Source organism: Leptidea sinapis, chromosome 7 (assembly GCF_905404315.1).
Source record: "Leptidea sinapis chromosome 7, ilLepSina1.1, whole genome shotgun sequence".
Taxonomy (NCBI): domain Eukaryota; kingdom Metazoa; phylum Arthropoda; class Insecta; order Lepidoptera; family Pieridae; genus Leptidea; species Leptidea sinapis.
The window spans coordinates 10,383,228-10,409,858 of record NC_066271.1 but is presented as its reverse complement, the minus strand read 5'-3'; the positions used below and the strand labels follow the sequence as shown (position 1 = coordinate 10,409,858).

At 37.3% G+C, this 26,631-nt stretch overlaps 1 protein-coding gene across 1 annotated transcript in view; it reads right to left on the bottom strand.

Moving 5' to 3' along the window:
* Positions 1–24,015, bottom strand: part of LOC126965435 (uncharacterized) — a 37,986-nt gene extending 13,971 nt beyond the window's left edge. Inside the window, exons 1-10 of the mRNA XM_050809045.1 lie at positions 23,876–24,015; positions 20,551–20,632; positions 16,048–16,143; positions 10,810–10,910; positions 9,188–9,313; positions 7,017–7,793; positions 6,199–6,551; positions 3,665–3,812; positions 2,053–2,143; positions 1,106–1,242 (exon numbers count right to left, since the gene is read on the bottom strand). Coding sequence (XP_050665002.1) covers positions 1,106–1,242; positions 2,053–2,143; positions 3,665–3,812; positions 6,199–6,551; positions 7,017–7,793; positions 9,188–9,313; positions 10,810–10,910; positions 16,048–16,143; positions 20,551–20,632; positions 23,876–23,914 — 1,950 coding nt within the window. The 5' untranslated portion in view covers positions 23,915–24,015. The remainder of the gene's footprint in view (positions 1–1,105; positions 1,243–2,052; positions 2,144–3,664; positions 3,813–6,198; positions 6,552–7,016; positions 7,794–9,187; positions 9,314–10,809; positions 10,911–16,047; positions 16,144–20,550; positions 20,633–23,875) is intronic.
* Between the last annotated feature and the right edge of the window lie 2,616 nt (positions 24,016–26,631).

The window sequence follows — 26,631 nt, the reverse complement described above, 5'->3', positions numbered from 1 at the left end:
TAATAAAGTTTTCATTCATTCATATTCGTCGTAAATGACAAGATTGGTTGACCCTCCACAGATAAACACAATATAAAACTTTAACTGTCTCGCTCCGCTATCTCAGATAAACATAAATATTAGACAAATAGCACAAAGATCAAAACCCTTTACTCTAGACATTTGTTCAAATAACCCCTCGTATTATAATCCAATCATAAGAATGTCGGTCGTATAATGAAGATATTTAGACATACATGTTTTTGATTTTTGTTATTTTTTAACTAACTAAGTAAAATAATTAAATAAGTTAGGAATTTTACCGTTTCTGTATGAAAATTTATTGAAGTAGGCGTTACTTTGCGGAAATCCATAAATATCCAAATAACTTGAGTTTTCTTTAGTGTTAATTCCGCCAATTATAATTTGTCTTGAAACAATTCGACACGTATTTCGCCTCTACACGAGGCATCTTTAGGACGTGTTGTCTCGCCAAAATCTGACACGAGACTGAATCAAATGAACTGGAAGCCGGTGGTTTATACCCTCGTACCATGAAATGTTGCCCTGTGATTGGTCGGCTGTTGTGACGTATTACCCCCGGAAGAGATACGTAACAATAGTGATGGCACTAAATTTGTTGAACAAACAAATAAAACACAAACACAAAAACAGTCCTGAGGATGCCTCATGTAGAGGCGAAACACGTGTCGAATTGTTTAAAGACAAATATTGACGGAATTAACACTAAATAAAACTCAAATTATTTGTATGTTTTTGTATGATTATTATGATTATTATTTTTTTTTGTATGTACTTCCAGCGCCTGAATTTTTAATATCTTATTCAAGCTGTACGACGCTGTAGGATTGCAAGAAGATTTTAATGTTTATTTAAATTAAAATTTAATTAAGACTTTAGGTAGAAATTGAGTAAATAAATAAATATAGTCCATAGATCATTTATACGCCTAGATAGGCTGACACAGCTGTGAAAACGTCGAAAGACATGGGTTATTGTGTAGTTCTGGCACATTATTATTTTTTTTAGTTATTCCTCTGAACTCTTTTGATTTTCTCTTAGAATACATTTAAACTTATATTAATAAAGGGTGTCTGGTGATCACCTGCAGCTTGCCGAGCGAGTTCTCGAACTGCGTGGGCACGTAGGTGCGCGGCGGGTCTTCGCTCGTAGAGTTATGGCGGTGTGAGTGCGAGTTGTGTCGCTCGCGACTGCCTCTGTGGTGCTCCTCTTGCTTCACACCTGCCATGTCCATACAGATCATAATTATAACACTATATACGAGATTAAATCAAAATTTACCAATGATGCGGGACTGGAACCCGCGCGTCTCGGGTTCCGTCCGAGCGTTCTTACCAACTGAGCCGACCGTTCGAGTGACGCATGGATCGTAAATATTTTTTTTAATGAAAATAAGGGACGAGACGAGTAGGAAGTTCAGCTGAAGGTAATTGATGCGCCCTACCCATTACAATGCAGTGCCGCTCAGGATTCTTGAACAACCCAGAAATTCTGCGCGGCACTACAATTGCGCTCGTCACCTTGAGACTTAAGATGTTAAGTCACATTTGCCCAGCTTAATTTCACTAGCTACGACGCCCTTCAGACTGAAACACAGTAATGTTTACACATTACTACTTCACGGCAGAAATAGGCGCCGTTGTGGTACCCGAAATCTAGCCGGCTTCCTGTGCAAAGGAGCCTCCCACTGGTAAATCTTGGTATGTTCAACTCTCATGTTTGGCTCCATCTACAGCATCTACTTTATAGTTAATAATCTGCTCAACGCCAATAATTGCATCGTTCATAAATGTTGGTTAACAATTTAATTTGTTTAATTAATCGTAAATTAAATTAAAAATAAATTGTTTAGAAATCTAAACACACGCTCTAAATCTCGCTAAACATAAGCGACATCTCAAGTCAATTTCCTAATATGCAATTATTTGGGATTAGATTGGGACAAGCCGCCATATTGATGACGTAACAGCGACACTTCAGTAACCAATCACTTCTGATTTATCTATACTTAACACCTGAGATGATACTTACCACCACTGTAGAAGGGATGGTTCTGTTGGTTCGCCTTATGAGCTTCTTTGACACCCTCTTTCGCTTTATTTTGTTGTCTCTCGAGGAACACCTGTAATTATTGAATTCAATTAACTAATTGAATTTTGGAGCAACTGCTCCAAAAGTTCCCCTTTCATCACTTGAGCGTTGCCGGCCTTTTAGGAAGGTGTACGCGCTTTTTTTGAAGGTACCCATGTCGTATCGTCGCGGAAACACCGCACAAGGAAGCTCATTCCACAGCTTTGTAGTACGTGGAAGAAAGCTCCTTGAAAACCGCACTGTGGAAGACCGCCACACATCCAGATGGTGGGGATAATATCCTAACTTGTGGCGTGTCGTGCGAAGGTGGAATTCGGCGGCAGGAATCAGGTTAAACACCTCTTCGGAACACTCCCCGTGATAAATGCGCACTATGAAGCGACCTCTCTACGCAACGCTAAGTGATCCAGCAGTTCACAGAGCACTGGGTCCCCGTCTATTCGAGCTGCTCTACGTTGCACGCGGTCAAATGGATCGAGCTGATACTGGGGTGCGCCAGACCAGAGATGACAGCATAGTCCATGTGTGGCCGGATCTGCGCTTTGTAGAGCGCTAGAATGTGGGCCGGCTTGAAGTATTGCCGTGCTCTATTAATGACGCCCAGTTTCTTCGAAGCCAATTTGGCCCTCCAGATGGCCACGAAATTGGTAATCGTTCGAGATTTCGAGACCCAGTATTCCGATACTAGGCGAGGCTTTAAGGGAAGTGCTGTCGAAGAGCGGTGATACGACAAATGGGGTTTTTTTAATGGTAAACGCGCAAACTTGAGTCTTCTGGGGGTTAAATTGGACAAGGTTCAATTTACCACATTCCGCGACCTTCTCGAGAGAGGACTCGATAGAAGATACAAGTTTCTCCCGGCACTGCTCGACAATTTCCCGAGAGAGACCTGCATGGCCCGTGTATACGGCATCACCAGTGCTGTCGTCTGCATAGCAATGTATGTTGGAGGTGTCCAACATATCATTGATATGCAGAAGAAATAGCGTGGGAGATAGCACACAGCCTTGGGGCTGTCCAGCATTCACGGGCTTTGGGTTCCAGCAATATCTGTCGACAACGACCTGTATGCTGCGCCCAGTGAGGAAGGGGGGGGACCACTTGCACAAGCTCTCAGGAAGGCCAAATGATGGAAGTTTTGAGAGGAGCGCCTTATGCCATACACAATCAAAGGCCTTCGCTATATCCAGGCTAACTGTCAGGCCTTCCCCCTTGCTTTCAATAGCCGCCGCCCATCTATGTGTTAGGTATACCAGAAGATCACCTGCCGACCGACCATGGCGAAAGCCGTACAGTCGGTCGTTGATCAACTGGTGACCCTCTAGATATACCAAGAGTTGGCGGCTGATTATGCTCTCCATGATTTTGGAGAGCAGGGAGGTAATAGCAATAGGCCTGTAGTTTGCCGGATCCGAACTGTCTCCTTTTTTTTTGGATTGGATGGACATGGGCTGACTTCCATGAGTCTCCATGTTTACGCATTTTGGACCCCCTGCTCCGTACAAAATAATGATATGGGGTCCATATGTTATATAATAAAGAAATTACTTACAGTATAGTAGAAATCATGTATATATGGTGTCCCTGTGTTCAGTTGTAGCATTTGTATGTTAACCAGCCATTGCTTCTCCCGCTGTGTCATCAGACAAGCATATTCGTCTTCACTGGATACACTACTCTCATCACTGTGCGAGTTCCCACTGAAATTCATATACATAGTAGATCAATATGTCAGTTTTCTATTATCATTTATGATAAAGAAAGAAGAATCAGCAGGATATATAACGTAATGATAAAAAGTCTTGACAATTATAGTTAGGCCAATTAGACAAAACATTTTTTAAATTATCTTTGAATTTTTAAAAGAATTGCTTTTTTTCAAAGGTTGTTTAGAACTTCCAGACTGTGATTTCACTATTAAAATCAACAACTACTTACAATAACAGCAAAAATCAACAAGAAAACTGACAGTAATATCTGCTTACGTCAACCAATTGACGTCACTACTGCAATCGAGTGATAGGAACAGGGATATTAATCGCTCGGCTTTTTTTTTTAATTCTTATCTTCCTAAGAACCAAAATTTCTTACAACTTATGACATTAAATCTCAGAAAAGCAAAGTATTGTATTTTCACTGGCTCCGTTGCTTTTCAACCTGATAAGCCATCAGTTAAGTGAATACGAGTACCGATTTGCATTGCAATGAATCGGTACGACCGCAGATAGCGAGGGCAGGCGCTTTCCTTCATTACCACACCCCACTGTTGCTCTATCTAGTGATTAGAGATGAGTCACTATTTATATTCATATAGTAAGAAAATTAACTGCACATGAATTTTCTATTTAATAATTTATACATATGTCGCATGTATATTGTCAAACCTTCACTAGTGATATTATAATTAAACGGTAGATTGTCAATCGGCTTCATTTCATACAATTTAACAGCCTGGTTTTTAGTTCTTAAGTTAGTGAAATATCTCTAACAATAGTAAGGCAATGATGTTTTGACAAGTTTTAGTTTTCGTTAGTTTATGAGACCGTCTCTTAGTAATACATTAGTGTAATTAAATAATTTTTATCTAGGCTAATCGCTAACTTGTAGGTCTCAAAAACAACTTCAGTTATTTTCAAAGCATCATGACGTACGGTGTTTTACTGTGGCGTCATGCTGCTGATATTAATATAGTGTTTGCTCTGCAAAAGAGAGCTGTTCGTGCAATATATCAGCTTGGTTATAGACAGTCTCTCAAAGAAAAATTTAAAGAAATAAATATTATGACTGTTCATTGTCAGTACATTTATGAAAATTTAATATACGTTCAAAAAAATCGTCACCTTTTTGCTATTAATAGTGATTTTCATTATTATAACACTAGAAATAAGGGATTGCTTGTAACTAATTCTAGTAGGCTTCATAAGATAAACAATAGCTGTAAGGGTAAATGTACACACTTTTATAATGAAGTCCCAGCCACTGTTCAGGTATTCTCTAAAAATACATTGAAATGTTTTATTAAAAAATGGCTCTGTCGTAAATCCTACTACTCCACAGCTGAATATCTAACTGATCGGACAGCCTGGGACCAGATTATGATATTTGATGATGATTATTTTATAGCAATGGCAATGACAGTACAATACTGTATAATTTTATAAAAAATAGCGCATATAAAGAATGCTGGGAGGGTTTCTTGCGCCGCTGCTTCTCTCTCAGAGTGCCATTTGTTTCCGAAGCGGTAGTAGTATCTAGTAAAGCAGTTAGTAGAAATTACATCAAAAATAATTCTAAAGGAATCAATTTTTACAAAATAAATGCCTTTATGCAAAATTTACACTGTTAATCACAACGCCAGAACCAAATCGGCCCTTGTTCACAACTATTTCAACAATAATTTCATATGAAAATTTAATACACCCTCCAATTTTTATTATTTTTGTTTTGTAAATCGCGTATGAAAAAAAAATTTGAATCAGATCGCTCGACATCTCACACTGCTAACTTCATTTGTAAAAGAACCTAGACTTATTTTAATATCACTATAGTGAACCCGTGACATTACAATGTCGCTACAAACCAGGCCGTTACATTGTAAGAAATGGAGTCGATTAAAAATCTACCGTTTTATTAAAATAACATTAGTGAAATTATAATATCACTGCTTTGACAATATACCTACGAAAAATTTGTAACAAATATTTATGAACGATGCGGGACTCGAACCCGCGACCTGTCGGATTCCGTCCAAGCGCTCTTTCCGACTGAGCCAACCGTCCGAGTGTTGCATCGACCGTAAATATCGGTATGTCTTTGTTCAACTCTCAGGTTGTGGCTCCATCTACAGGATCTACTTACAGTTAATAAACTGCTTAACCCCAATAAGTGCATATGAGGAAATTGATTCGAGACTCTTTCAAATCTAAATAATTGTGTAGCCACAACCTGAGAGTTGAACAAGATGCACCAAAATTTACGCGCTCGGACGGAACCCGAAGAATCTCACGTTCAAGTCACGCATCGTTCAAAAATTTGAAGTGAGGGATATCACTTTAAAAATAACAAATTGTTAAAACTAATACATACCTGACATTGTTATTAAATCCACCATTCCTCTGACTCATCATTGGTGGCATCTGATTATTACTATATGAATTCCTATGCAGCATTGGATGATGGTTTGCATTATGGTAACTATTGTAAACCAACATCGGATGGGTATTCTGTATAATCTGAACTAGATTCTCCGAAGTCAAAGTTTTATTCGAGTTATTGTACACTCGGCTTTTAATCTTTGGGTCCTGTCGCTTTGTTGGTGATTTACTTGCTGATTGGTTTACTGGTGGGTTGATTGTTTGATTCATTGGCTGGCCAGTTTGCTTATGGTTCATTTGTTTTGTATTTTGGTTGGTTGGTTCGGTTTTTGCTGGCGGCGGACCCTGAAAAGTTGAGTCCAATAGTCATTAATTATTTTCATTTACCTCGCCAAAACTATTAATGTGCAATATTATTACGAAAAAATATATTGTCTACAGTTCTAATATTAAAATTTTTGAAAATGTTATTGTTAAGAAACAATATTAAATTAATTTTATAAGATAATATATTTTATCACAAAAGACTTAAAATCGTGGATATATTTTGAGTCTGCACAAAAACACTAAACAAATCAGATGAACAGACGGACAGAAGGATTCGAAGGGAAGTTTTAGTGTAAATCAGTAATATGAGAAAATAGTATGGTATAGGTAATGAACAATAAAATGGTAAAATTATTCATTATCAAGTTGCAAACAAACATAAGCTAATAAAAAACGTGTAATGTGGTCTATGCTTGACCATACACAGAACTACTCAGCATAATTTTCTTGGTAATTCTATTATAAGTGTAACAAAATACTCACTCGAAAGTTCGGGTTGAACTGATTCATGTTGTTAGGGAAGATTTGTCTTATGTTTGGCATGGGTCCTGGTCCCATCATCCTTGGCTGGCCCATCATATGCGGCGATTGATACTGATTAGGGCCAAAATTACCATTCGGCATTTTGTGATTCATGTTTTGCGACATTTGATTCATGTTTTGTGGCATTTGATTCATATTTTGCGGCATTTGATTCATATTTTGATTCATTACATTTTGACCCACTTGATTTATATTCTGGCCCATTTGATTCACATTCTGGCCCATTTGATTCATGTTCTGGCCCATTTGATTCAAATTCGGGCCTACATTTTGTCCCATTTGATTGTTTAGTCCCTTTGGAGCCATCTGGTTGTGGGTTGATTGCGACGGAAATAACTGATTCTGCTGATTCATTTGTCCCATTTGAGTAATATTTGGCCCAATCTGATTCATATTAGGACCAGCTTGATTCATATTTTGTTGCATCTGGTTCATCATTCCTTGACACATCTGATTGTTTTGGAACTGATGATTTGATTGCATGAATTGATTCATATTTTGTCCGATAGGCCCAATAGGATTCATATTTTGAGGCAAGTGGTTTTGCATCTGCATTTGCATTTGATTGGGTGTTGTTATTTGAGTACTCTGATTGAACGGCTTGTTGACTGGTTGATTTAACGGATTATTGGGGCCGATAGGCTGAGGCGCGAACGGCAATGAAACTGGCGCCTGCAAGCCTGGTGGTCGTTGTAATATAACCGGTGGAAATCTAGGCTGAAAATATGATTACAGTGTTATAATAGCATAATATAACAGTACATAAAGTAAGGTACGCTTTTTTAGCTCTCCTAATCTATGAAATAAATTTTAAAAACGGATTTTTTATCACAGATCCTCTACACAATGTTAAACTTGTGTATAAATGTGAACTTGTAACTTAACGTTACTAAGTTCAGAAGATATATTTAAAACTAGTAAATTACCGAAATAATTATTAGGTTTTAATAATATCAGATTTTTTTAACATATAAGTTATTGAATGTAGACACAGACTGTACCAGGTACATTACTTCAGACCATACGCCAATGCAAAATTATGCACAGATCGCCTTGCGTAGTCTGTGGTACGTGATCCAAGCCATTCGGCATTGTGCCCGTTGAAATCACCCAAGACTACGATTTCTGCGGAGGGGATCTGTGCAAGCACGTCGTCAATTGCCGTTTGAACGCAGCCCATGAGGTGATCGGTTTCTGCGTTACCACTATGGCCTCCAGTCCTCGACACTAACCTATGCGAAACATAGCGGCACTAGGCCGCTACTTCACGCCGGTATTCTGTGCGAGTGTGGTAAGTAACCCGGACGAGTCTGGCCCGATTGTGCTGACGTCAAAAGACGGTAGCGTGACTCCCACTTTCAATAAGCCCGTAGTCGCCTCTTACGACACTTTAGGGCCTGGGACTACCCTATTCTTTTTACGCCCCGGGGAAGCACAGGGCGAAATACAAATATGAGGAAATACATTTATATGAACAAATGTGAGAGTTTTGGCGACATTAGTTTCCATACTAAGGAAATTTAAGGATGCTTCTAGAAGTTTTAAATGTTCTTTTGGTTATATGACGATTTTATGAGTAAATATAATTTATTAAAAATAAATCAAAATTAGCGACAGCTCACTGTGAAGTTAGACGTATTAGTTCATCTTATAACTTTGATATTAAGATTTTATGTGAAAACTAAAGTTCACACAGCAATAATATATTATCAAGAAGTTGGTTAATGAAGTGTTCTCTTCTTCTTGTTAGACCACCTTCAGATATAAGAAATACAAACAAGTATGTTCACGCCAATGTCTATTTATCCTCGTCTTTCTCCTATCCTTCTCTCTATGTCTCTCGTTCCACTTCGTTGCACCGCGCTATTTTGAAGGACGGAACCAGTCCTTCGCCGATGCCTTTACGGTTTGCGCACCCGTTTTAATCCCAAGTCAACACGCAAAGCGAATTGGGAATGAGGCAAACAGCTTGAAATAGTTGTACCACAAACAAAGACCGGATTAAGTGTCGTCAGTTAGTTTCCTAGTCCTACGCACAGTCCACTCCACACGAGGTCCACTGAACTGCAGTTCTGTTGCTCAGCCAACAGTGGTCTTCATAAAGTACTTACCTGAAAATAGTTCTGTTGAAAGTTCTGTGGCGGTTGGACCTGCTGTTGGTTGTGCTGTGGCTGATTCTGGCGAAGCTGCCTTTCAAGTTCTTCCACAGTGCAGACATTTTTGAGAGGCTGCACGGGCTGAAAATTACATAAAAAATATCGTTTAACTATAATAATACACTTTACAAGTTTACCTAACAAACTATCTGCAACAGAGTTTACAAACTATTCACTCTGGAAAAAAACCAAAGGTTTTGACAAACTGCATTGCTAAACCACCCTTGCGGTGTGCTGAAGGATTTGCTGAACATATTCAGTCCAAATTATAGTGTGAAGGAAGATTTCTATGATCAGGTGAATACAATTCTAAGCCAAGACTTGGAAATGGACCTAAATGGATGTCTAGTAGTTGTTCCTCTACAGTGCGGTTTTCAAGGAACTTTATTCCACGCACAACCAAACTATGGAACGAGCTTCCTTGTACGGTGGACGACACGACATCCTATAATGCCTCAGGTGTTGCACGTAACATGAGGAACGCTCGTTTTGCAAATGAAGCACATTTGCAAAACATTTTCCTGAAATTCAAAGTATCCGAAACAATTATGATTTCAAAAGATACATTGTACTGAGCTATAGGTTTGCTCCTGATGATACAAAATTTTCCTTCTTCAGTGAATCCCACCCATTCTAACAGAAAATACCATTTTGGCACAGCTTGGCTTTAATCAGTAACACACCACTGTGAAACAGGTTCATAAGACTGCGAAAAGACACAAAAAGAGAGTCACTTGCCAAGCCCCACAGTAGAATTCCATTGGCCCTTATTGATCTCAAGATGATCTTATAAATAAAGTAACTTTTTTCCAGTCCCTGGAGTTCCATCCTAACCTCCAACGTAGACTTTTTTATTTATTCCCAAGTATTTTGCATGGTTGCTTTGGGACAGTTGATTATTCGGGAGTTTGACAGGTGGGCACTCTTCTCTCCTTAAAGTGAATGTTACTTGGACTGACTTTTATTGTACACATAGTCAGCCAATTTTAAATTTAAGTCTTGGAGAATCGTGGAGGCTTCATTGTTACATAAACTACGAGCCAAGATTACCGTGTCATCTTCAAAATATATAGCAACTATACTTCGTTGCGATGAAGAAGATCACACGTATATATTATATAGTACCGGACCGAAAATCGAATCTTGGGGTATTCCTCCCAGTATCCGACGGAAAGTCGATGTGCTTTGATCTGTTTCAATTCGAAAGATCTTATTAGTTAAGTATGATTTTATAAGAGTAAACTATTTATATTGTAGCAGTGACCTAGGATAGCTAGCCCTTATAACATGATAAACGCGGTCTAATGCCTGTTTCAATATTTAAGATACAAATGAGCAGTTTACTTTATTCAAATGTATCTCTGATGAGTATACATTCTCTGTAGGTCAACAGTAATGTGCTCATTTCCCAACCCAAACGGGTGGTAAGGTATAATGAATCTGTTCAGAAGCTCTTGGTAGAACAGTAAAACCCTATTCAAAATATTTGGCTTGGTTTTACCAGCTTTTGGATCCTTTATACCAAGGAAACATATTGTAATTTTTAATAAAATACTAAATTAATGTACTAAAATTACCTGATGTGCTGGAAAAAGATCGTGTCGCCATACGCTAGAGCCAAGCGTGTTTTTATGTGTCGTATCCGTGTCATCTAAGACTAGCTGGGATAAAGAGGCCTCTGCAAACAAAATATATTCATATTTTTTTAAACAGGATGGCGATTTCCAAAACTATACATTCTTCATTCACAAAACTATTTAAAGACTACTACTGTATATTGCTAGATCTTGTTCGATTGTACTATCGACAAAATTGAATCGTGACCCACCTTATTCATTAATAATCTTAATCAACCCCATTTTACAGTCACATTAAACAAGTAAGTCGAAATTCACTTAGACATACATTTCCTTACTAACTAAGTGGGAGGTTCCTTTGTACCAGATGCTAGATTATGGGTATAAACAATTCGACATGTGTTTCGCCTCTACACGAGGCATCCTCAGGACGTTGTTGACTCGCCAAATTCTGGCAGATTTTGGCATACGAAACACGTGTCCAATTGTTTAAAGACAAATATTGGCGGTATTAACACTAAAGTAAACTCAAATCATTTGGATAATTATGCATTTCCGAAAATTAACGCCTACTTCAATTAATTTTCAAGAATTCTCAGCAAAGTGGGTCATGAACCAATTTTTACCGATGGTACTTTCAAAACCTTTTGTGAGCGATTCCCACTTTCAACTCACTCGCACTCGATCGGATTAAGAGAAGCATATGAAGTTTTTATCTTTGTAAGTGGCTTATGCGATGCGAACAAATTTTCCATGAGAAAAGCACTCAACGCTCAAGCATACTTTGCTTGGAGCACGAGGCCCCGAGTTATTAGAACATCTTCCGTGCTAGATGATAGTTTCATTCACGTAGGTTTGGTGTGAAAGGTTTGTAGGGATATCGACATCCCATCTACGAACTAAACTTTGATCGAACGAAACATCGATACTACCCGTTTAAACTATCTCCTGGACCTGAAGTCGATGACGTCACTTCGTCACTTTGTCACGGTGTGCGAAACAAGCATCACTACGATATTTTTATTAATAAACTAGCTGACCCGACTGACGTTGTTCTGTATATTATAATAAATAAAATAATGTTTTTATATGAATTTGTCAATAATATATCATAACATCAAAAATTACTTCGTAAAATATGCACCCTGCTGACGTAATGAAATTGTTTTACAGCAGAACTGTCAAACCGTGCGTCAATAAATTCTCTCATAGAAATTATGTATGGACACATCAAAGGAAAAAGAAATTTGTTGTTTTTATTTAATTTAGCAGCATTTTCCTATTTATTCACCTTTTAAACCTCTGGACTTCCACAAATAATTCAAGACCAAAATTTGCCAAATCGGTCCAACCGTTCTCGAATTTTAGCGAGACTAGCGAACAGCAATTCATATTTATATATATATATATATATATATATATATATATATATATAAGGCATAAAAGGCATTTATTTTCTCAAAATTGATTCCTTTAGAATTCTTTTTGATGTCATTTCTTATACTACTAGATACTACTACCGCTTCGGAAACAAATGGCGCTCTGAGAGAGAAGAAGCGGCGCAAGAAACTCTCCCAGCATTCTTTTTTTTTGCGCTCTTTTCAATAAAAATATACAATATTGTACAGTTGCTATAAAATAATCACAATCTAGTCCCAGGCTGTCCGATCATTTAGATATTCAGCAGTGGAGTAATAGGATTTACGACAGAGCCATTTTTTTATAAAACATTTAAATTTATTTAGAGACAATGCCTGAACAGTGGCTGGGACTTTATTGTAGAAGTGTATACATTTACCCTTAAAGCTATTATGTATCTTATGAAGCTATAGAGATAAAGAGCTATTTTTTTTCAGTATTATAGATTGATTTAAAGGTGTTGTGTTGTGATGCTAATAGTTGTTATTATTTTGATAAAAATCATTTAAACGGTCCGGGTTAGGTACAAAAGTATTTATTTTTCTGACAGAATTATTATAGCGACATAGAACAACAGAAACTACAGAACTATTAACAACAAAATTCAAAACGAGACAATGAAAAATACAAAAAGAACTCAACTTGTAAACCGTACTAACGCAACAGGACGAGCGCGAGGGGGTGAAAGCGAACGGGAGGGGGCTTCACGTTCCAGTGAGGTCTAGAAACTAATGACAATTAAACAATTTGACATTAGACATAGCTATTTGAAAATAATTTGTAATAAGTACGGAGATTCTAACAAAAATTAATTTTATTATCAAAGAAGTGATAGCCGGCAAGCGACATCTGGCCCTCTCTCCCCCCGCACTACCTCTTCCCACATGTGTCGCCTATTCATTGCGGAGTAATTCTACTTAAAGATTTTCATACTTTGGCCAAGTCTGGGTTGTTTTAACCTTCCTCATCTTCTTAAGTACACATTAGAATGAGATACTGTGATGACAGTATTATGATCCACTTTGAAGTCCAATAATATAAATAAATTTATTTGGATAAGGATTGAAATTGATTAAGAAAATATACTCAAGAGTCAAGACGGTGCGCGCCGAACAGAAGAAGCCGCCAAGGTAAATACAGGTGTAAAAGCGAATACTAACTCGCAGCATTCTCTTCACGTTAAATGAAGTTGTCTTGCATCTTCAAATATTAAATTGTAACATATAAAATAAATTAACAAAAAAACAACCGACTTCAAAAACACTATTTCAAAACAATAGATATAAGATGCACTGAAAAGTATAAAAATAATTGCGTATTTTTATACAATCTAATTAATTAAGATAGGTATAGATTGTTAGTAGTAGCTCTAAGGTTTATGTTTATATTAATTTAAATACTTAAATTTAAGTCAAGCTTCTATCGCAATAGATCACTCTGTAAGGATAGGAGCTTTATTGGTTAAATAAATAAATAAATAACCTAATTCTAGTTACGATTATTGTCAATTTTAGAATCGGTGTCCTTCCGCCGCGACCCGCTCTCGCCTCCTCACAACTCAAGCACATCTCACCTATAACTATGTAATACATAGTATGAATGTAGTTAACAAAGTTAGACAAACCTATCTTGGATGATATTTACCTCATAACAACTAATAAAATTGCCTGTGACGAAATCTTGCAAGTTACAATACAGGTATCACTGCGAGACTGCGATATGGTGCTGTATAAAACTATTTTTTTATAATAAAAAAATACTACTATTATTTAATATCACTAAATACCTTGTTTTGTTTGTTAAATAGACCTAAATTTAATAGACACAACATAATCAGGCATAACAATTCCATCCAACGTGTATTTGTAATGCACACACACACAAATACGTGTCGCTACAATGCCACAACACACATAAGACGCCACTCACGTTGTTTATTTTGATTGCATCATCATTTTGCACGAACCGATCGGAAATGGAAGAGGATTCGTAATGTTTTTTAAAATAATTGTATAAAACAAAACGGGTTCATAAAATTGGATTTTGACATAAAATTGAAAAAAAAACTGTATATTTAACAAGTTTCTATTCAAACACTGGTAAAAACATGTTGAATTGAATCGAGTTTGTATTTTTTTTTTTTATAAAATAAAACATTATAGCAAAATTACAATGGTAGTATTCATCCTGAAAGATAACTCTGACATCTATATTCGTGAAACGATACAAAGGGATTGCCTTCTCTTTAAAAGTATCACTAAAAGTTATATTTTTAGTGTGCACTAAAAATATAACAAAGACTTCTACTAACTACATCAAGACTTTTTATTTCTAAAATCGTTTTAATCATCGAAATTGTATTTGTTGGATGCGATTACTAATAATTATGACGGTAATCACGACCATCATTGTTCACGAAGCATCCTAACACAAACAATGAAATCAAGCTAAAGGTTTTTTTATTTATTTATTTGGATCATCAACATTACATATATTACACATTTATATAAACTTATGCTAGGTACAATTATTCTGATATATGTAACAATTAAAGATGAACACATCATTCAATGGTAACAGTGAACAGTGTGATTTATACAGTCAAAAATGTCTAAGTACTAAAATGTATATAAAGTAAGGATATAATTTATATGGTTTTATAGTGAAGAGGATATAGGTACATACTACTTGGAAAAAAAAAAATTTCACAGGTTAGCTTGATGTGCGAGAATTTTTACAAACTTTTTTGAAAGGTTGATGTTTATGAAACATTTGATTTTATTTAAACACAATTCATAAAATGGATGTGGCACCTTAAAAACCAAATTGTTATGTATATTACAGCCATTGTAAAATACTCTATTTGATTGAAAAGAGTGGCTGTTGAGTTTCTTGTATGTTTTTCTCACGAGCTCTACTTTTTCGGTAGATTCAGTAATTTAAAAGAAATATTTATAGTGATGATTCAAAAGCGATTAGTTTAAGCCAAATTGATGACTTTTATTTGAATAATCTGCACATCATTCCAATATAGCTCTGGTTGGAATTGACCCCAATATTTATATATTTTCGTTGATGAAATAGGTTATAATAAAATAAATAAAAATAAAATTAATTACTACTCCTAAAGTTTTATTACTACATGCCGGGACACATTGTATATTGAAATTTATTTAATTCTCGTACATTAGTTGTGGTTTAGAAGACATATGAGTTCCAAGAGGTGCTTGGTACCTAAATGATACAAATGGTCTATTTGACCAGCTAACGTCAGGGTGTCAGGGGGTCGCTAACGAACTTGCGCAACGTAAAAATTCACCACATGATGGGGATGTAATCTTATATATAAAATTCTCGTGTCACAATGTTAGTTACTCCTCTGAAAAGGGTTTACTGATTTTTACCGAATTTTATATGCATATTTAGTAGGTCTGAGAATCGGCTACTATCTATTTTTCATCCCTCTAAATGTTTAGGAGTTAAGTTACCCCTAAATTAATTTTTTTGGACGTAATTTTTTGTTTTTATATTTTTATGATACAACATTAAAAAATACATAGAACCCTCTACGATCAACCCCTATTTTTGTATCGCGATTTTAATATTATTATTCCATCCACAAATCCGTATAGGGTTGCAAGATGGCAATGGATCAATACTTACAATAATTGTAGTACGATACATTTGGTAGGAACTGAGACACGGATACTGAGAAACGGTTGCATCTACTTTTTACACCCCAATATTTTTTTATTACTTTATATGGCAATACAACGTTTGCCGGGTCAGCTAGTGTTAATATAATATGTGCATATATACCAAGCCTGGAGTCTGCCTCGTCCATCTCATTCTGCCTTCGACTGCTTTCCATCTGCTCTGCATGCTGCTCATGTTCCACCTCCCAGTCGAAGTCCTCTGAAAAGAGATAGAGCAATTAAGATTGTGGCCGAATCAAAAAGAATATTATAGATTCAGTAAGATATGGGTGACCCCGATTTTTCTAGTGTCTATCAACTTATATATCGATACTGATTCCAAAGAGTAACAATTAAGAAAAGGTTTCGGAAACAAAATTCAAAAAATAACTCGACTGTTACTGTATGATCCGAAAATATCCTAGACTTTGAAGATATATTGGAAGTAACAATTAAACTGCATTCACTTATCGATTTGTTTCTCTTTGGTAATATTCGGTTATCGTTTATGTAACAATTTCTCATACTTATCTGAAACTTACTGAATTTCATACTTGTTACACTTTGGAACCAAGGTATTTATATATACAGTGGTGTTTTACCAGTGGGCGGCTCCTTTGCACAGGAAGTCGGCTTGATCTTAGTATCTCAACCTTATTTTGCTCACCGCCCACTTTGAGAATAATCTACCCACGCCCCATCTGCGCCATCTCAATGCCCTCTAATTTTCTCTGGGTCTTCTACTGCCCCACCGAAAGTCTCAAACGTCCACAAGGGGGCGTTATCGCCCACGTTGAGAACCTATGCTAGATTATGGGTACCACAACGGCGCCTATTTCTACCGTGAACCAGTAATGAGAAAACATTATCGTGTTTCGGTTTGAAGTGCGCCGTTGCTAGTGAAATTACTGGGCAGATTAGACTTAACATCTTATGTCTCAAGTTGACGAGCGCAATTGTAGTGCAGCTCAGAATTTTTGGGTTTTTCAAGAATCCTGAGCGGCACTGCTTGGGTAGTGCGTATCAATTACCATTAGTTGAACGTCCTGCTTGTCTCGTCCCTTATTTTCATAAAAAAGATATACTACAAGAGGACGTAAGCGGGCACGGGACCCATGGGAAGTGGTGAGGCAACCGCCTATGGACATCAGCAACAACAGGTGTGTCAAGAGATTTAAGTTGGAAGTATGCTCTAAACTTAAAGGTTTCTTGGTAGCATCCGTTCGGGACAACTGCAGCCGGCAATTGATTCCACAAACTGGCTGTACGAGGCTATAATTTCCTCGCAAAACGCGCGCTTGTAGCATGCCAGAATCAACAGGATGCGGGCGAAATTTCGCATTTTGACGTAATAATGTCCGATGGTGGAATTCGGCTGCTGGTATCAATCCGCACGCACGCATTGAACACGCTTTGAAATACGAAATATATTTATGCTATTCCCCTAATAGCGAGAACAGGACGAAACGTATCAAAGTAATCAAACTTTCTTCCACGTACTACAAAGCTGTGGAATGAACTTCCTTGTGCGGTGTTTCCGGGACGATGCGACATGGGTACCTTCAAAAAAAGCGCGTACACCTTCCTTTAAGGCCGACAACGCTCCTGTGATTCCTCTGGTGTTGCAAGAGATCGTGGGCGGCGGTGATCACTTAACAACAGGTGACTCGTACGCTCGTTAGTCCTCCTATTCCATAAAAAAAAACCGGGCAGGGTCATATTATAGGTATATATGTTTTATCTAGTTTTGAAAATGACCGTTGTTGCTTAGAGCTCGAATTGCATTGTTAGATGGAAAATTACTGTTTCGTGTCAAAACTAAAGTGTTCGGACAACACCGGTATAATTACATTGAGACAGTCAATAAAACACTTCTTACTAAGTACCAATAACTCGTTATACACAAAAACATATCTCTCGGCGATTGCTCCCTTATGACTAAGGATCGTAGTCTTCGTCGAATGAGTATTCTGATACTGTGATACATCTTACGATCTGCCTCCATCGATTCCTTTTCTTTGTCCACTTAGCCGAGGGTGCCCTTTCACTTGATGAAGGCCGACCGTGGGCATGTTTAACATCAGTGTTCCCAACTACGATCAGCTTTTCAATGCTCTCTCCTCCTCATTATAAGACCGAAATCGGTGATAGTACTGTAAGAAGGAGTTCTTATCCGCATGTAAGAACTCATTGTTCTATGGTTGCCCGTCAAGTGAAAGAATATTACTTTATAATTTAAAATATTGACGCGGGTGAGAAGACATTCGAATAGTAAGAGATATAGAGAGATACGATCATGAAGTAAAGTAAGAACCGTCGGCCTTAGGCCTAATATTTCATATTAAACAAAGTTTTTTTTTATGGAATAGGAGGACAAACGAGCGTACGGGTCACCTGGTGTAAAGTGATCACCGCCGCCCAAATTCTCTTGCAACACCAGAGGAATTACAATAGCGTTGCCGGCCTTTAAGGAAGGTGTACGCGCTTTTTTTTAAAGGTACCCATGTCGTATCGTCCCGGAAACACCGCACAAGGAAGCTCATTCCACAGCTTCGTAGTACGAGGAAGAAAGCTCCTTGAAAACCGCACTGTGGAGGACCGCCACACATCCAGATGGTGGGGATGATATCCTAACTTGTGGCGTGTCGTGCGAAGGTGGCATTCGGCGGCAGAAATAAAGTATTGTGATATAATAAATAATAAAAGATAATAGAAGAATACACGTATAATTAGATTCAGAATGTTTTATTGGACCGGGCCTGTGAGGAAGGACTCACGCGCTACAGTACTATGCTGACGGATAGTAGAGGCGGGTGCGAATATGAAGCTGCGAAAGAATCGATTCACTTGATGTGCTTGTCTTTCCAGGGTATCCGAGACATACATCATGCATGCCTCCAGCATTACATCATGTTTTTATAACAATAAGGGACGAGACAAGCAGGACGTTCAGCTGATGGTAATTGATACCCCTGTTTCAATTCCGTGCCACTCAGGATTCTTGATAAACCCAAAAATTCTGGGCGGCAATACAATTACTCTTTACCTTGACACAAAAGATGTAGTCTCGTTTGCCCAGTCATTTCACTAGCTACGGCGCCCTTCAGACCGAAACAATAATGCTTACACATTACTGCTTCACGACATAAAAGGCGCCTCAAATGCTTCTATACTCTGTCTTTCTCGAGTTCGTATCGTCCACGTTTTCACTCCATATAAGAAAATTGGGAATATAACACTAATACTGAACAACAACATACTCGTAATTTTATCGCTTGGTAAACGAAGTTCTCCGAATGTTTATTGGTCAGTTTTCTGTGTATTGTGTGTAACTGAGACATTTGCAAATACATTTTCCATACAATTGTTAAACATGGCGGCGTACTTTCAGAGCATCTTTCTTTTACGCGGACGTGATTTTCTTCTACGAGCTCTGTCGTCGTTTTTTCTCAATATGTCAATGTCAATCGTTTTCGTTGATAGTTCAGACTCTGTCCACTCAATAATCCATTCTCGCTTTTTATCTTTTTTTATGGAAAAGTAGGACAAACGAGCGTACGGGTCACCTGGTGTTAAGTGATCATCGCCGCCTACATTCTCTTGCAACACCAGAGAAATCACAGGAGCGTTGCCGGCCTTTAAGGAAGGTGTACGCGCTTTTTTTTAAGGTATCCATATCGTATCGTCCCGGAAACACCGCACAAGGAAGCCCATTCCACAGCTATGTAGTATGTGGAAGAAAGCTCTTTGAAAACCGTACTGTGGAGGACGGCCATACATACAGATGTTGGGATGATTGAATTTGTGGCGTGTCGTGCGAAGGTGGAATTCGGCGGCAGGAATCAGGTTAAACAGCTCATCGGAAAAGTCCCTGTGACAAATGCCATAGAAGACACATAATGAAGCGACGTCTCTACGCATCGCCAAGTGATCCAGCCGTTCACAGAGCACTAAGTTCCCGACATTTCGAGCTGTTCTGCGCTGTATGCGGTCAAATGGATCGAGTTGGGGTGCGCAAGAAAGAAATTTTTAATATAAGATTATAAAGTGTAAAGGATCCTAAAATGTACACCTCCAAGGGTGTGTAAAAAAAGACGTTTGCTCGAGCACATGTTGGGTTGGCACACAATAAATATACTACACAAATTAAATGTGGAACTATAATATATAAAGGATGCGGGACTCGAATACGCGACTTCTCAGGTTCCATCCGCGCGCTCATTGCAACTGAGCCAACCGTTCGAGTAGTTAATAAATAAAAAAAAAATATGTGGTGTCGTGGGACACCAGGTAGGAACGAAGTTCCTTCGGCTAATGTAGAATCGACACAAATTGCAAAAAAAAAACTTTCTAATATTGCTATAATCGTTATCATATATTAATATAATAATATTGATAATATATACACTACTCGCTTGTGTATGCGACTGTCGCGCCTGCGCACGTCTCATTTAACGGTTTTATTCCACGCTTTTCCACGGATTTTTTCTTACGGTTTTACTATCACATTTTTTTCAGTTCGTTCCCGCAGCAAAAACCCTATCTCCTCCAAGCCTGCCGTAAGGAACTTCGTTCCAATATACAAATAAAAAAAAAATTAGCTGCTTTCTGCCTTAGCAGACCTTACCTTCGTGGCCAAAAGTCTCATCGTTAAGCGCGTCATACTCCTCCTCCGACGGCTCAGCACCGCAATCATCATCATTTAAGTTCTGGAATAAAACCAATAAATTATATACGGCCCTGCAGTAGACTCCAAACACCACCTATAGGAATATTGGCAAAACAAACAATTCGTTCGCTCAACTGAGGTGTGCGGGCACGGGTTACTGAATTCTCATTGGCCAGGTAATGATCATTGATCTTAAGCAATCGCTTTTTGCTACTGTTTATTTATATATACCTAGTCTGGACATAAGTTTTGCTAGAAATAAAAATGCATTTATTTTTTACGACACAATGTATCGTACTTCCTACTAGTATAATATTATAAACGCAAAAGTTTGTAAGAATGTATGAATTTGTTTATTACTCTTTCACGTGAAACTTTACAATAATATAGCTTACACATCAGAATAACACATAGGTTATAATTTATAAGGATATAGTGTGAATTATTCAAAATATAGCGATAAGTGTCAAGTAAGGAGTCCAATTATAATCTGCCATTTGCGAGGTATGTTTTGGCGTACGCCACAAAATACGTTGGATTTATACGTTGGATTTATACGTATATAATGTATTTTAGAAATGTTTATTATATTAAATAGCCCTACAACACGACTGCAAAAAGCTTGCGACATCATAAATCTATCTAATGTTTGTAAGCCATTATCGCCAAAATAGTCTATCGCCATAAATACAATCAAAATTGGTAATTTATTTTAATGTACATTGGGTCGTTTCAAATTGATTCTTATATAAAAATAAACACTATTACTGGTTACGCTACATCATTTGGCTACATTTCATATCGAATATTTTAATAGATACGAAGATGGCCAACCGAGTGCGCGATACTATGGTGTGGTCCGGCGGCGAGCGAACTACTGAATAAATTTAATTCAAGTTGAAATATTAACTAGAGGTCGGGACAACAGGCCTATATATTTTTGCTGCCATACCAGCAACTGCCCACGACGGCGTCCACGTGGACGACGTCGTGGGCAGTTGCTGGTATCTTATTAATTATTTGTAGTTGAAACTAATTCAAATCTAAACTAGACGAGGTACAGTATTGCTGGAATGTCTAAGGTATACTCTCAAAAAGTGTGTTGTTAAGCAGTTTCAGAACAAGATCTAAGACCGTCTCTTGATACACTTTGTCTGAAGACTAACTAAAATCATGACTAACACAGGATGGTGATCACATTACACTTTTTCCGCCCATTTGTGTAAGTTCTTTCTGCAGACACTTTTTCATTTTGATTATTACAGTACTCTTCAATTGTGAGATTATTTTTCATGTGTGAAAAGGATATTTCTGTACTTTTCACATCTGTGAGGGATCATTAAGCAATTTGATTAAGCCGCTTTAATTCTAGGTACTGATTTGAGCCTGTATATAGATGATAACCACCAAGCTTCAGGTCTTCTTTACAGATGATATGCAAAAGAGTCCTAGCGAGAATCTTCATTTCTTGTGATAATTTTTGTGTCTGATAGGATTTCGTTGATTTGTGGCGTTAACAGCATTGAAAACCTTTTTAGTCAAGACTAGTTTTTTCATATGTGACTTCTTCTTCGTGATGAGATAAATCCCACAGATACTCAATGAGATTCAGGTTGGGACTTCATGCTGGCCAATTTAAACAACGTAAGTATCTATGATGCCCTCTAGGTATGCTCGAGCATTATCGTACATGTATACAGTAGCAGTTCCTGCAACAGCTAACACTGGCTGTACATGAGAAATTAGGAGTTCTGTGATATAGCATTGTGCATTTGGAGAGCCATTTTTTACAAAAACCAAGTTAGTTTTTGCCACAGGTTATGACAGCCCAAAACATGACAGAGCATGGGGGCTAATAGGGTGGGCCCTACAGCATTATTTCTTCAAAACATACCTCTGCATAACAAAGATAAAGAGATTTTGGCTTCATTAGAAATTAATAACTTGCTCAAGTGCTAGAAGCTCTCCTTTTGACAGTCTATATGATAACACTCACATTTCTAACATGTTCAAGATTGATTTTGATGTTATTGTACATAGACTAAAGATTTTGTAAAGCTTCGCTCTAAATATATTGATTTTCCCGGGGTTCAAGACATTGTTTTCTTCCTGATCCCGGTCTTGTTTTCAAACCCACCTTCTTTTCACCAGTATCTTAAAATCTAGTCTAAATCTTCTGAACAGTGGAACACCTGATACCAAACCGTTCCAACACAACATTGTTGAGTACAGCATTATTGAAGAGGAGTCAATTACATTACCAGCGATAATTGTCTTGTCTGCCATTACATAAATATTACATCAATTCGTTAAAATTACAAAAAAGTAAAAACCCTTTTATATTTATTGATTGCACAATTTTGTTAATATTACAATAAAAACATATTTCTGTTACTATTGTTCATTTATATAAGTTACATAATATTCATATTTAATAATAAATTCAAAATTGTTTTGTTTACTGTCAAAAGTTCAATGTCAGTTAAGGTGAAAAAGACTGCTTTGGGTGGACATTAAAATATTAGTAGGACATAGGTGATCACTCCCATAAGTTGAATAAGATCTTTAATTTAAATACAAAATCACATTTATACCTAATAAAAATTTAAACTATACATTACTTTGTCAATGTTTGGCTATTATATTATACATAAATTACTTAGTTATACTTACATCAATAAATTTTATGAAATATGGCACTGCCTAGGTAAACAAAAACAACATTATCAATAAAATTACAGAGCTCAATAAGATAAAATATATGAGTCAAACTCTTTTAAAGAGTTACTTTATTATTTATTTGTGTAATAATATAATTACTATTGTTATTATTGAACATCTAAATTATATGCTCTTGAGATTATTGCTCAACATTTTTTTGTAGTTAATAATATATGTAAAAGTTCGTTCACAGTTCTTATAAGAAACCCTTGTAAATATGTTTTTACGACCGGAATCAGGTTATAATCAAAACAGGAATTATTGATGCAGACAGAAGAACAACAATAGGTTGTATTGAAAATCAAAAACAAAAATTGTTGTAAGGAAAATGGAATAAAGCCTGTTTTCAGAGAAAGTTCAAGACAATAAGCAAGCTCCTCTACGAAATTTATATTTAGACCAATTCTCAAATGAAAAGAAATAACAAAATATGCAAAAAACTGTTTCAAAATAGGTTCAACTTGGCACGTTGGCATTGAAGTTCTTGTGAAGGATATTTGGTAGTTGGTTTACCACCCTATGTTGAGGCCCGATGTACCAATAAATACATATTATAACTCACCGACAACGAGGTATCGAACCCGAAAAAAGAATCTGCCATTGGATTTTCTCAATAACCATACGCGAATATGACATGACTAATTGTCACGCTAGTAGGTCACAAACTTGCAACAGCGCGGGCGCGATGGCGCCATGTCGAATACATAGAGAATGTAAGTCGTTGTTAAACATATAGAGCATTTCCTATATATTATTATACTCTTTGATATAGAGTATGGACGTCACAGAACACTTTTACTCTAACAAATGACGCAAACGTCATTCGTAAATTTAATTCAAGTAAGTAAGTTCAAATAATAAATCATTAATGTCAGAGCCATTGTTGCAAGATTTTTACAATAAGTATTGTTCTTTCGACAAACGTAGAATAGCACGAGGAAAAATGCCAAAGAAGTATAACTTCTTGCGTGTATACATAAGTAAGTAAACACATACTTTTTTATTCCAATACATTAAGTTAAATATGTTTTGTATCACCTTGCCTGTCTATTTGAATATATTATTGTTTGTTGCAATGTAACACTTTTTAAAAGTCTAACATCAGATTATTTTGATACAGATTTCGATAAAACATATGAAATTTATGGCTCCATCTGTTGGAATTTAATACATAATTAATTTACGCTCGCGTACTTGATACTTATTGTTATATAATGGCAAATTAAACATTATCTTTATAGTTTGTAGCCCAAGTGTTAGTCTGTTTGTAGTTTTTGCGTAAAAGAGTAACAAACATCTAGGATATCCTCACATACTTTCAGATATAAATATTAAAGTTCGATAGGACCACTCATTTGAAAATTGCGAGGTTGCCACAGTTATCATCACTGCTTGTATCATCATTAATAGTACGCTATGACATGTCAAATGACAATCAAACCCGTAGATAGAGGATTCATAGTCTAAGCTCAAACCAAAATAAACAAGAGAGTCGAACGTATGTTAGAGCGAGACAGCGTTTGCCGCCATTCTTTTTAGTACGCGTTCATACATTTTCAAAGTCAAGTCTAATAGCTGGACCTAGTGATGTGCCGAGTCACTGTTTTGGTGGATCGAGTCGTCTCGAGTGGATTTATACGGTACTCGAATCCGTGGGTCGAGCCCAGTACTCGAGTTTTTGTGTTAACTCGAGTCCAGAACTCTACGCTGGAAATTCGAGCCCGCTACTAATTTTAGAACAACAAGGAAAATACATTCGGAATGGAGTTAAAACAACATGTACGTTTCATATCATGACACAAAGTTAATACATCAAACATTTTTAATGAAAATATTTTTAAATATTACAAAAAAAGACATAGAGCATACTTAGCTTACTTACACTTATCATAGAGTGTGATCTCAATTTAGTCGTCACAAAAATATTTGTAGATGACAACGTTCCAAATAAAATAATATGGGGTCATCGAACGGACGAACAGATCAATAGGTATGAGGAATGCAACAATGGGTTCAGGAGTATATGTTTTCCCGAGCTTTTTGTATCGTGTGCGGGAAAAATATGTGCTGACCCGACACACAAGCAGGCACTAGACAGTTTATGGTTATGAAGATGTAGTTGGCATCCTTTCCGTCGCCGCCACTGTAACATATGGGGATCGTAATACACGCAAAAAAGATCGTGTGGTGGGGTGGAATAAGCACGTGCGGGATGCTCACCTTGAAGCTCGATCGAAGTATCAAACCTGGTTATTACATACGAAACCTAGATCTGGAAGAACTTGGGATGATATGTGCTATTCTCGAAAAAAAATTAAAAGTAGGTTAAGGTGGTGTCACCAAGACGAGATAAGAATGGACATAATCGCTTCTCAGAGAAAAGCTAAGGATTTTTCTAAATTTTGGAAAGCAACAAACTGAATGTTCGACCGAGCTTACCGGTGAGTGTTGCGGGCTGAATTTAATATTTAATTGCCACACAAAAGGATACCGCGAACATGTTTCGCGATCACTTTAAGGTCTCATCACCACTGGGGCCATCGAGAGGGGTGGTTTATGCTGAGGCATGTTGTGACAAGGAGCTAATGCGTTTCTCTGCTAAGCAAGTCTCAGAAATAATAAACAAAATGACCAGGGGAAAATCACCTGGACATGACAGCCTCAGCATAGAACATCTGAAATATGCGGGCTTTCACTTACCACAGGTGTTGTCGATGTTTTACTCGCTTTGCATTAGTCACTCATATATCCCTATGAACTTGATTAGAACAATTACTATTGTTCTAATCAAGTTCATGGGGACTACTGTCCCCATTGTTAAAAACAGGACGGGTGACATTTCTGACCGGTATAATTATAGACCCATATCGCTTGCTACCATAGTTGCCAAGGTATTCGATAGTTTGATTGACCGAAAGCTCAGCGAAACGATTCAATTTCATGACGGGCAGTTTGGGTTTCCACCTGGACTTTCAACGGAAACCGCTATATTAAGCCTGAAGCAGACTGTCCAATATTATACCAGCCGAAAAACGTCGGTATACGCCTGTTTCCTTAATCTATCCAAGGCTTTCGATTTAGTGGCATACGATGTGCTTTGGGAAAAGATGGAGACAGCGGATGACGCGGGTGGCGGGCCGTGCCACGCTGACGTCTGTGTTGTGTGAGATGCGCGGTGCGCGTGGTACACGCACACCAACACAATGCCGGGCTCCGCTCGGTGAAGGCGAATCCGCAACAGCTGGATAGATAGGTTCATCCGATGTAGCAAGGAAGCAAAAATTACGCTGTTTAAAGCCTACTTTCAAACTTTCTACA